General features: G+C 34.6%; 1 protein-coding gene across 1 annotated transcript in view; it reads left to right on the top strand.

Moving 5' to 3' along the window:
• aff2 (AF4/FMR2 family, member 2) overlaps positions 1–1,075 on the top strand; it is a 163,634-nt gene extending 162,559 nt beyond the window's left edge. Inside the window, exon 19 of the mRNA XM_073820142.1 lies at positions 954–1,075. Coding sequence (XP_073676243.1) covers positions 954–1,075 — 122 coding nt within the window. The remainder of the gene's footprint in view (positions 1–953) is intronic.
• The last annotated feature ends 12,707 nt before the right edge of the window (positions 1,076–13,782 follow it).

Raw genomic sequence — 13,782 nt, 5'->3', positions numbered from 1 at the left:
AATACAATTAATTCCAATTCGGTTAATTGTGCTAATTCTCAGATTATATGTTTATCAAATAAGATTTTTCATAGGTTTCAAAGAATTTTGAATTTATTATTTTTATATATGTATATAGAAAAGAGGAAAATGCAGTAATAACATTGTAATAACATAGTGACATTCAAAACTTTATTATTATTTTTTTCACATTCACTCATTACTGACAAGTTGCTAATCAGATACAATATGGTTTTAGTCAAAAAATATAGTTTTTTTTATATAAAACAAAATAAATAAATAAATAAATAAAAACGGTTCTTCTATCTTGTATAAAATGTGAAAAACAATATGTGACCAGTCCTAATTTCTTGAAGATATAATAAATAAACTTTCCATTGATGTATGGTTTAATAAAGTTCTTAGCAATGCATATTACTAATTAAAATTGAAGTTTTGATATATTTATGGTGGCAAACTTACAATGATACTTCCTAATGAAAGAGAAAAAATAATTTTGACCCATACAATGTATTGTAGCAATTAAAATAGCTCAATTTGGTCTACAGAACAAGCTTAAAATTAAATAAATTAAAACAGTGTTCAGTTAAGTCTATTTTCCACTTTTTACAGCTCTCTAAACAAACAATCACTAGCAAAACATGATATTTTTTAAATATAAAATCCATGATTTGCAATTTGTAAACAATTTATGTTGTTTTTAAACAACTGTATTTTCTCTGAATACATAACTCATTTTGAATGCCGTCAATGGACCTATTTTTGGGTCAAGATGTTGCAGTTAGTCTGCCAGTAAGTTGCATCTGCTTTATTGGTGGTTTTTGCTGTCAATGACACATTATGTCAAAAAGGTTACCAACACCTGTCATATATAATTTACCACAGTCATACGTAAACAGCAACGTTCCTCCCATGTTAACAATCGCTCTGTGTGTCTCTCTGTGTTCTGACAGAGTTCTTTCTGGAGCTGGACTCAGTAATGGAACCGTTGACGCAGCACAGCAGCATGACAGAACTGGTGCGCTACATACGCCAAGGATTGCACTGGCTTCGGCTGGAGGCCCATTTGTTATAGTGCTGGCGCTTCCACTGTGCTCTTCCTTTCTCTCCGTCTTTCTCTATCTCACTCTCTTCCCCGCCGTTCATCACTACCTCCACCATCTTTGCCATCTACAGCCCTCCGGAACCCTGAGGGAAGTCGACAGTTAACCACTAGCGAACCTCAGAACTGTGAGTTATTCCCTGGAGGGTGCCATGTCCTCGTTCCAGCTTGATTCCTGTAAGAGTGCGTCGGAAATGTCTCGGGATGTCGTAGAAGGCGGACCTGGAAGGACGGAGCGCCGCTGCATCGCATCACAGCACTACGGGAGGCCAAATTTATGCATCTGTTACAAGAACAGAATCTGTGATGGTAGCAGTGTGCAAGTTAACAATGCTGTTGAACAAAAATTCAGCTAGTGACCTCTGTGGAGTCAGGCAAATCTAATTTGCTTTGTACGGCAGGATAGGCCTGAAACACACTTTACGCAAGTACGTGAAGACATGAATCAACACACTGAAAGTGAATATTCTTAAAGTGTGCTGTTACTTTGGCAGTAACAAACCTCAGCACATAAGGGGCGATATAGTTGACATTATTCATTAGCATTAAGTTTTGGTTCTATATTTTAATTCATTTGAAAAAAAAAAATTCATACAGTGACATGTTTTTAATCCAGTTTCATTTTTCTTTTTCTTTTGAGCATTAGGTGAGAAAATGTCAGGGTCATACGATTTTCACCCTGAAAAAAAATAATGAAAAAAGCCTCATTATAAGAATTAAATTATTTAATAGAAAGTCTTAAGTGTTTTTTTAATACTTTTATTATGTTATTCAAGGACACATTAAATTAAAGTTACAGTTAAGACATTTATAAATTCATTTATAATTTTTTGGTTTCTACAAAAAATAATGAAGCAGCTTTTTTTTTTTTTTTTAGAAATGTTTAATAGTTTATATCCCTTTATTAAATCAAATTTTATTGTTGCAAAATATGTATTATTTATTTAGGAATATATATATATATATATATATATATAAATTATTATTAATATTATTGTTACTACTATTAAGAATGAAATAATTCCCCCCCCCCCCCAATTTTTTTTTCAAAAATGTCACGCCTCGTTATAACAATTAATTTCTTATTTAAATTTTTTTTTAACAATTTAATACTTTTATCCTTTTATTAAATAAAAGCTTTTTTTATTCTATATATTTATTTATCCATATATTTATTGCAAAAGTTTTATTATGTATACATATATTAGTATTAGTAGTAATAGTATTAAGAATGAAATAATATTATAATATAATATTATTAAAATGATTATTTTTAAGAATGAAATAATCCTAAAACATTTTCTACAAAAAAGCAGCACAAAAACGTTTTTTTTTTTTGTTGTTGTTGTTGTTTTTTGTGTTTTTTTTTTTTCAGAAATATCAAGCCTCATTATAATAATTCAATTGTTTCACAGAAAACCTTAAGTGTTATTTTTTTAAGAAATTAATAATACTTTGTTCCTTTCATTAATTCAAAAAAAAAAAAATGTACTTTTTTTTATTGTTGTAAAAGATGTATTATTTATTGAGGTATATATATATATATATATATATATATATATATATATATATATATATATATATATATATATACATTACAACAATGAATTACAACAATATTACTGTTTCACTGTATTTTTGATCAAATAAATGCAGCCTTGGTGAGCATAAGAGAATGCAAAAACATGTCATGTATGTATTTATAAATTTGCTTCACTGCTTAAAAAAAAACATTCAAACATGTAAAAAGGAACCAGTATCACACAGAGAAACCCCAATGTCATTATTCAAATTGATATCTTTAACCTTAACAAGATGATCATCAAACTGTTGCTTCACTGTGACAAAAAAGAAAGAAGTTTTCAATCCTTCTGCTTGAGAGCTCTGAAAACAGAACCGGACATGTTTGGTTTCCTCTAATAGTCGCTATATCACCCCTTGTGGCTTTGCTGAGAAAGCACACACTGCCTATTAAATTATGAATTGCTCTCTGACAGCTTTCAGATCACGACACACAAATCCAACTCGCGTAGCTGTCGCTCACGTACTTCCGTAGAGTATATTTCAGGCCTGACCACTGTGAGATTGAGATACACAGGAATTAAAGTACAGATAAATGAGCTGTTAACACTGCATTCATCTCAAATGCATATATATTCACCCCATCTGGAGATCCACACGTATCCATTTGAAATCGTGCTTATCTGTCGAGGCTTTTTGCGATGACTGTAAGGGACGGGTACGGTAGTCATCTATTCTCTCAAACGTCAACGTCTTTCTATTTTACTGTGGCACCATGACAGCTGGCGTCAGTGCGAGCAGTACGATAGGCTCGTTGGCTTCGCTCCAAAGCTGCGTTCTCCTAGACAGACTTCGCATCTCGGAGCGTCAGAAGCTGATGGGAGATTTTCCCTGTGCAATTAACTTACACATATGCACATGTGACAGATTGATATCTTCTGAAGGAAGGAAGGGGGGATCAGAGAATCTTAAAGATTTCTTTCCAATATGTACCATAATGACTGTGTTGTATATGACAGCTACTTTAACTGTTCGGTGTTTGTTCAATCTTGCATGTTAATGCAGAGAGGTAGAGGTAGAACCGAGAGACAGCGTATTTCATGAGCACTATGATGTGTTTTGTCCTTTTTTTTCCCGGTTGATTCCAGCATCTTCAGAGCTGGCTTGATGACATTTAACATTAAGTTGTTATCTCTAGAGAGTTTATCAATGCTTGTACTTGAACATTACATTTTTCTATCTCCAGAGACACTCCCAAACAAGCAAGGTCGGGATTTTTTGCGGCCTAAACAATTGCGTCGTGATCAAATCACAAACCTTTTTTAATCAAATGTTAATTTTCCATGCATAAACTCTTTACTGATGGATTTAATGTTAAATATTGATGATAACCTATCAGTGAGATACAAAGTGTTTCTTCTTGCTGGTCTGTTCATAAATGTAGGTATTTGAGAATGAGTGTGTGTGTGTGTGTGTGTGTGTGTGTGTGTGTGTGTGTGTGTGTGTGTGTGTGTGTGTGTGTGTGTGTGTGTGTGTGTGTGTGTGTGTGTGTGTGTGTGTGTGTGTGTGTGTGTGTGTGGAGCAGATTTTCATTGGCAGGGTGTGTTCATTGTATTGTAAAGCTTCATATATCTGTCAGTCTATCACGTGAATGTCAGAATGTGAGCGAGCGGATATATGTGTGAAATAGACATTTCACTAAGATTATTCAAAAGTGCCTGCGTATCCAATGGAAATTTATTAGAGTCTATATTTAAGGATGACAATGGATCTGAATGATTTTCCATACCATATTGGTATATCCAAGTTTTCTGTTTTCATAACATGATTATTTATTTATTTTCTTTGTACAAATGGCGGTTGTGATACCTGTTTTTCGCTTTAATGTTTGAGTACATTTCAGATTTTCATTTTCTGCTCTGATGATGATAGAAAATGACTTACAAGTGAATGACGTCTAAGTGCATTTCTTTACATATTGTACAGCTGAATATACAGTGCATCATATATGTTATTCATTACCTCCTTTGCGGACGTTTCCTGGGCGATTTCCACATAACGTAGCGAGAAATGCTTACTGTCCAATAATGGTTTATAGTGCAATACTCACTGTAGCACGCAAATAGCAATACGTCAGGTTTACAAAAAGTATACAACAAACAAAATTAATTACAGAGCAACAGTAAGCCTTTACTCACTTCGTGGACTTCCTTTGATGCGAGGCAAAAGTATCATTATGCAAATAGTGAAATTTCTCCTTCCCATGAACAATATTACCAGCTGTTTTCTTACTTGTATAGAGTGGGCTTTGAAAATGTGTGTGGTTTCTGCCGCATCTGTTGCTGTGCTTGTTTGAGTTATGCCAGTCTGGCAAAGAAATCTGTGGCCCTCTGGCAGTTCATCAGAAACCAGCAGCACTGACTCACTCTAGCAGTGAAGTAAACAACCTGCTCTGCCTATTAGATGCACCTCTAATGCCCCCAGTTTGTCTTACAATGAAAACAACACTTGTATTCTTTCTGGAGCTTTTTGCTTGCTTTATATTATCTTCCTGAATTGGGAATAAAGCAGGTGGAGAAAGAAATTTGGTTCAATACTTTGCTCAGGCTTGGTTTAAAGAACAAAAATGGCCTTTTTGATTTATTACATTGTTATAAATTAGTTATTACGATGTAATAACGAGGTAAATTTTCACAGATGCTTCAAAGAGTTTATCTGTGATCCTGGACCACAAATCAGTCTTAAGTAGCATGGGTATGTTTGTAACAATAGCCAAAAATACATTGTATGGGTCAGAATTATTGATTTTTCTTTTATGCCAAAAATCATTAGGATATTAAGTAAAGATCATGTTCCATGGAGATATTTTGTAAATCTCCTTCTGTAAATATAGCTAAACTTAAGTTTTATTAGTAATGTGCATTGCTTTAATAAATTTAAAAACCCTCAGATTCCATATTTTCAAATTGTTGTATTAGAGCCAAATATTGTTCTATCCTAACAAACCATACATCAATTGAAAGCCTATTTATTCAGGTTTCAGATGTATAAACATAATATTTTCTGACTAAAACCATATTTTATCTGATCAGCAACTTGTCAGTAATGAGTGAATGTGGGGGTAAAATAGAGTTTTGAATGTTACCATGTTATTACCATGGTATTGTTGCATTTCCCCCTTTTGTTTATTTAAAAAGTTGAAAAATTCCTTGAAATTTAAGTTCAAAACTGACCTTTATGACTGGTTTTGTAGTCCAAAGTTTTCAATTTGATTAATAGCAGGTGGAAACATTACTGATATGACAGTTCACAGAGATGCACTTCTCATTTGAATAATAAATTACAATAATGCAAATATTTGTTGGAAAAAAATGGATATTTAATTGAAAATCAGTGCTAAAGTTTTAACTTTAAATAAGGAGCATTGAACAAATACTGACCTAACTAGGGCAAAGAAATAATTATTGTAATCACATATTCTAGAATATATACTAAAATGTTGCAGATTTACATGCAAAGTGAAAAAGAAAACCATATTGTATCTGATCAGCTTTTGTTTATTTAGAACATTGAAAAATTCCTTGAAATCTGTATTCAAAACTGACCCTTATGAATGGCTTTGTGGTCCAGGGTCACATATAATAATGGTCTGAATATCTTACATATCTTACAATTTTGTTTGCAAGCAGAAATCTCATTCAGTGTTCAAATGTACAGTATAGAGCCTAAATCATCAAGGATGTCCATAGAAGTGTCACAAAAATCGTTTTATCTCAATTTTGCAAGGAATTTAAATATATATGATGTTGCTTATATTGATTATATTGGTAATTTTTAATTTATTTTAAGTCCTCACCGTATCAAACTAATTTGAAACAAACATTTGAAACTGTTTGAGAAGCAAATTGATTATATCAGTTAACCCCTTAGTGTTCCAACGTTCCACCGGCGGAACGTTTTGCATTGAGTTAAGTTTGACAGGAACGCTAAGGGGTTAAAAGGGCCACAAACACAACTACACTAAAAAATTCTGGGTTAAAAACATTTGTTTGGATTAATTCTTAAAACCAATCTTTTGGGTAGTTTTATTTAACTCAGCTAATGCTTAAAAATGACTATAGTGTTTGCTTAAAATGAACTCAAAATAGGTTGGAAATGAACATTTTTTTATATGTTCAATAAATGAACATTCATTAAAAAGATTTTGGGTTCATTTTAAGCCAGCCATATAGTAATTTTTACAAAATAGTTGAGGTAAATAAAACTACCCAGAAGGTTTGGTTAAACATTTAAACAGTTGTTTTTAACCCTGTTTTTTTTTTTTAGAGTGTATGCTGTTGTGGAGATATACTTTCATTTAGCATTTACATTTGCTGCCGAACCATTCGGACCTCTGCTTTAACAAAGCTCGAAGGTGTTTACTCTTTAAATAATGACGACGTATTAGCAATTACCCCTAGTCTTTCTGGGGCTAGCATAAGGTCGCTTTGATTCTTTGTGCTTCTGAATGAGCTCTACAACGATGAAAACGCCTATCAGGAAGAACAATCTCCAATTAAAGCAGGCTCAGCTGGAGGCTTTCTATTTGCTCTGCAAATTAAACATGTAAATAGCTCTTCGTTACCGTAAAACGCCACATCGTGTCGTCAATTAAAGATCTTCCAATTCACACGCTGATTAACAGGCGGCATGTACATTTAGTGCGAACCGACATTGGCGCTTATAAACAAAGTACATGGAAAAGCCTTGATTTGTATTAAACTTGAGCACTTCTCAATGAATATTTTGCCTATGGACCATTGTGTTTAAACAAACGCGTTACAAAGTCAGTTTCTAACTTCATCAGAGAGGTCTTTTTTAAATACCTTGTTGCAAATGCCTTGTTACTTGTAAACTGTAGAGAATCAAAGAACAGTTATTTACAGTCTCGTTCTGTCCGTTTGTCTTTCTCTGTACAGTATAAGGTTGTGCACCATGATTTGTCTTCTTGAGATTGTAATCACATCAAGGCGTTGCATTCAACCCTAAAACCCATCCACAGCTTTGAATCTATGAAGATATGCAACATCTCTCATTGCTTCCATGTCATTCGAGTCTACGTTCGACATTTTCAGTTCGATCACCAAGTGGAGAATCTTATTGTTGGGTTTTTAAATCAAGAGTGTACAAATGCTTAACACTACAATGGATTTCTTACTGTAGAAAGGTATTTACACAACAAGGCAATACTTACTTAGGGTGGATTGTTAGAAGCCATTGAAGTAACCAAATGAAAGGCAATGTGTTTGAGTCTATTGGGGGCATATACATGCCAGAGCTTGTCTGGGTCACTACTGGCAAAATCTAAAACTGAAATTGGAGCAGCGTCCCAAAGAGCAGTTATTCTCGATTGAGCCTTATGGGAAATGATAGCATTTCCTTTCCTTGTGGTTTCAGAAATGCAGCCATCATACTGTTATTTAAGGAAAGTTTCAAGGTTTCATTTTGATAAAATATGCAACAGATTTATGTGGAGAAAAAAAAAAACTTAACGGCAAGGAAAAACAAGTTTCTTACGAGTTTTAATGCAGCATGACTCTTTCTACCAAGTAACTGTCATAATCAAAGTTGCGTTGAATTAATACTCGATTTCAAAGACGTCAGTATTGTTATATGTTGTAGACATATTTAAGCCTATCAGAAAGCAGTTCTGTGAAACTTGCGCTTTATAGAAATGCCTCAATGCTACCTATTGCCTAAAAGGATGTTGGTTTGACGTCATGAAAGAGCAGGATTTCTACTTCAAGTAAAGGCCTTTATCTTGCGAAGGTATCGGCTGCTGGCAAAGTTGTACACATTACTTGCAATGACAGAAGATTTCAATGTTCTGGCATGCTGTAGAATTTAGGTTTTTGTTTCATTCCTTTTTTTGTACAGAGCAGGTAACCTGCAGTGCTTTGAATTTATACATTGTATAGTTGTACGGATTCATTTTAAAATGCGTTATGTATCAAAATCCTTCCTGCCTGGTTAGCTTTGTATTTCCGATGTGTTGCACAAGTCCAGCGATTTTTTTATTATTATTCTTTTTTTGTTTTTTGTTTTTTTGGCTATTGTATGTTTATTTTATAATAAAACTGTCAAACGTAATGAACAAAACGGAGATGTAGTTATGTTGTTTTTAAATGTTTAATGTCTGTATAAAAATGATGAATAAAAAATGGTATGAGCCAAATACAAAAAAAAAAAGCAAAAAGTTTCAAAGAATTTCTGAGCAAACATGTCTGAATTTGAGTTTTCCATCTGTTGAACGGTCATAAATGTCACGGAAACCTCTTAAACTTTTGAATAAACAAGACATGCATTAGTAAATCATCATTGTGAGTGGAAGGAACGCATGACTCGTAATGGGAGATGAAGTGCATGGAAATTAATTTTAAATGCTGAAATTGAATCTTTTTTCCTGGGCATCTTGCACTGTGTGAGACACGAAATAATATTGGATATGACAATTGACCACATTAACCTTAAACCACCCCAGTAAATAGAAATATGTTTCTCAGGACAGACCCAGTGAACTAAAAAATAGACCATGATGCAATGGCTTAGAAATAGAATAAACTAAATTTCGGCGATCATATACACATGACACATTTTCATTTAAATTACTCTGTGATTACTGAGCCTCAGCATTCTGCTTGAATATAATGTCCTCTTATTTATTTATCACTGTGAAGATTTGCATTCTCAGACATGCCTTATTAAGTGTGGGGAAGTGCTACAATTCTGTACTTTAAGCCATGAAATCATATACCTTTAATTTAATAATGTGCCTAATAAAACCTTTCTTTTATATTTTTAGCAATGGGTTCAACCCATTAAATAACGCTCCAAATTAGGTGTCAGAAAGACTTTTATTTACTTAACATGAGCTTTTCATTTCTTCCTGGCTCTGAGCCACCTCCTTGACAGTTAAGATTTATTGATTTAATTGCCTAAGGTAACCATGCAATAAAATCATTGCAAAGATAAATTTCCATGGCGCTGTGCACAATCAAGGTAATTTTTCAGACACTACGGCTACATGTCTTCAGGTTACAGGTGCAAATTTAGAAGTCAGGGTCCCTCATTATCAAGGGACGGTTTTAGCTGTGAAAGGTGTAATAGTTTCCTGAGTGATTGTTTCCTGAACTGGGCATTTGCTAAATGACATGAGCAAATATTGTTAATGTTTCTCTTTAGGATACAGAAATGTGCTAGCTGTGAGTTATTTTTTTATAAGTAAATTATTCCGTTATAAAAAATAAAAAAATAACTAAATTATAAAAGTAAATTATTCCGTTTGGGACTTCAACCCTTTTGTTACATTTGGGGTCTGACAGATAAAGGGATAGATCACGCAAAATTATCATTTTAATCATTTACTCGTCCTTATGTTGTTTCACACCTGTATGATTTTTCTAAAAAAATGTTTAGCTGCATGCTGTTTTCTTGCATAAAATAAGAGTGGATGGGGACCAGCTTCATAAGCTTTTATTTAAAGTGGCTTACAACTGAGGAACATCAACAGAAATGTATCATGTGAGAGTCAACAATATTCACAATTCAATCATATTCAAATATGATCAAGATTGTGTTAGTAGACATGTTCGGGGAATTGAAATGAATTTAACAGGTCCGCCGTGATAAATGTTAAATGACTTCCATTTTAGGTTTATAGAGACCCCAGATGTAAAATATCAATAAATTTAATTAATTTTCTCATTTATGCCTATCTCATTATTCTACAAATGCAAAGTAAGATCATTAAAGACAGTGCAAAAAAAACTAAAGAAGTAAAATGTTGTGGATTTACAAAATTTGATGATGAATAACGGCCTGAATATCTATATATACAGTTTTGTTGCAATCAGAAATCACATTTATTGGTCAAATGTACAGTATACAGCCTAAATAATCAAGGATGTCCATAAAAGTGTCACAGAAATCATGTTCAATACTAGGACTTATAACATGCTTTTGCAAGGGATTTATTATATATGATGTTCCTTATATTGACTTTGGTCATTTTTATGTTTTAGGACCTTACTGTATCATACTAATTTAAAAAAAAACATTTGAAACTGTCTGAGAAACATATTGATTATCAGTTAATAAGGGCCACAAACACATTTGTGTGTGAAGCGCAAAAGATGTTTAGCTGCATGCTGCTTTCTTCCATAAAATGAGTGGATGGGGACCAACTTCATTAAGAATCAAAAACAGTTGAATCATTCAATATAAGCTTTTATTCAAAGTGGCTTACAACTGAGTAACATCAACAGAAATGTAGCATATGAGAGTCAACAGTATTCACAGTACTACAAATGCAAAGTAAGATAATAAAAGACAAAGTGGCTGCTAACAACTGCAAGTTGGGTTTTGTTTTGTTTTGTGTTTTTTACCTTGAAATTAGTCAGAGTTGTGCGCCGTCACTGTTTTCGGATATCTGTACAAAACAGCTTGTTATGCTGCTTGATATTGCAAACTGGTATTTCCTATCATATTATTTTAATGTATTATAATAATTATTAAAACACTTGTTTGTAGTGTGAATTGTTTTATTGTTTATTGCACTTTGTCAGTCTAGTTAGCTATTTCATTCACAGAAAACCGTTTACTTCCGTATTGTAAAATTAGGATGGACCGTTAATTCATTAAACTACATTAATTCACCATAAGTCTCTTCTTCACTGATATCCTTTGAAAAAAATGGACTCTAGTCTCCTTTTCCATGCGTATCCAAGCTTTGAGCTTTTTTTGCTGTGACGGATTATTTGAGAATGAGTCCTTCATATGTCACTTCATATGTAACACTTAATGCCACTCAAAAGAACAAAATAACTGATGAACGAGATCAAACGAAAGAATCTGTAAAATTATTCGATCTTCCCTTTACAGTTCCACTCACTTAACTGTAGGGGGCTCTAAAGTTGCAAAAAAATCCACAAAACTACATACAAAAGTTTTAATCTTATAAAAGCTGATTATAAATTAATTTAACAGGTCTGCCATGATAAATGTTAAATTACTTCTGTTTTAGGTTTATAGAGACCCAAGATGAAAAATATGAATAAATTCAATTCATTTTCTCATTTATGCATTATATGTGAACTTCCAATTGTTCTGTTTATTAGCTTAGTTTTATCCCTGTTGAAAAAAAGCAGCATATGCTGGTTAGGTATGTTTTGAAGGATGGCTGCTGGTTTGAGCTGGTTTAAACTGGTCCTTAGCTGGTCATGTGCTGCTTTAAGATGGCTATGTGCTGGTCATAAACTGGGTTAATCTGGTCATGAGCTGGTCCTGAGCAGGAGCTTGTTGCTTAGGATCATCACATGTGCAGCTGCTAAGGACCAGTTTAAATCATCTCATGAGCAGCTAAGAACAATCTTAAACCAGCTCATGACCAGCTAAGGACCAGCTTAAACCAGTTTATGACCAGCTCATAACCAGCTAAGGACCAGCTTAAACCAGCTCATGACCAGCTAAGGTGATCTTTAACCATATCAAGACCAGCTACTGACCATCTTAAACCATCTCATGACCAGCTAAGGACCATCTTAAACCATATCAAGACCAGCTACTGACCATCTTAAACCATCTTATGACCAATTAAGGTCCAGCTTAAGCCAGCTTAAGCCATCTAATGACCAGCTACTGACCATCTTGAACCAGCTTATGACCAGCTAAGGATCAGCTTAAACCATATCAAGACCGGCTACTGACCATCTTGAACCAGCTTATGACCAGCTAAGGATCAGCTTAAACCATATCAAGACCGGCTACTGACCATCTTGAACCAGCTTATGACCAGCTAAGGATCAGCTTAAACCATATCAAGACCGGCTACTGACCATCTTAAACCATCTCATGACCAGCTAAGGACCATCTTAAACCATATCAAGACCAGCTACTGAACATCTTGAACCATCTCATGACCAGCTAAGGACCATCTTAAACCATATCAAGACCAGCTACTGACCATCTTGAACCATCTCATGACCAGCTAAGGACCATCTTAAACCATATCAAGACCAGCTACTGACCATCTTGAACCAGCTCATGACCAGCTAAGGATCAGCTTAAACCAGCTCATGACCAGCTTCGGACCATCTTAATTCAGCTCATTACCTGCTAAGGGCCATCTTAAACCAGCTTATGACCAGCTAAGGACCAGTTCAAACCATCTCATGACCAGCTAAGGACCATCTAAAACCATATCAAGACAGCTACTGACCATCTTAAACCATTTCATGAGCAGCTGAGGACCAGCTTAAACCATCTCATGAGCAGCTAAGGACCATCTTAAACCATATGAAGACCAGCTACTGACCATCTTAAACCAACTCATGACCAGCTAAGGACCATATTAAACCATTTCATGAGCAGCTGAGGACCAGCTTAAACCATATGAAGACCAGCTACTGACCATCTTAAACCAGCTCATGACCAGCTACTGACCATCTTAAACCATCTCATGAGCAGCTAAGGACCATCTTAAACCATCTCATGAGCAGCTAAGGACCAGCTTAAACCATCTCATGACCAGCTAAGGACATCGTAAACTATATCAAGACCAGCTACTGACCATCTTAAACCATCTCATGAGCAGCTAAGGACATCGTAAACTATATCAAGACCAGCTACTGACCATCTTAAACCAGCTTATGACCAGCTAAGGATCAGCTTAAACCATATCAAGACCGGCTACTGACCATCTTGAACCAGCTTATGACCAGCTAAGGATCAGCTTAAACCATATCAAGACCGGCTACTGACCATCTTGAACCAGCTTATGACCAGCTAAGGATCAGCTTAAACCATATCAAGACCGGCTACTGACCATCTTAAACCATCTCATGACCAGCTAAGGACCATCTTAAACCATATCAAGACCAGCTACTGAACATCTTGAACCATCTCATGACCAGCTAAGGACCATCTTAAACCATATCAAGACCAGCTACTGACCATCTTGAACCATCTCATGACCAGCTAAGGACCATCTTAAACCATATCAAGACCAGCTACTGACCATCTTGAACCAGCTCATGACCAGCTAAGGATCAGCTTAAACCAGCTCATGACCAGCTTCGGACCATCTTAATTCAGCTCATTACCTGCTAAGGGCCATCTTAAAC

Source organism: Garra rufa, chromosome 16 (assembly GCF_049309525.1).
Source record: "Garra rufa chromosome 16, GarRuf1.0, whole genome shotgun sequence".
Lineage (NCBI taxonomy): Eukaryota > Metazoa > Chordata > Actinopteri > Cypriniformes > Cyprinidae > Garra > Garra rufa.
This window is presented reverse-complemented; position numbering and strand designations above follow the sequence as displayed.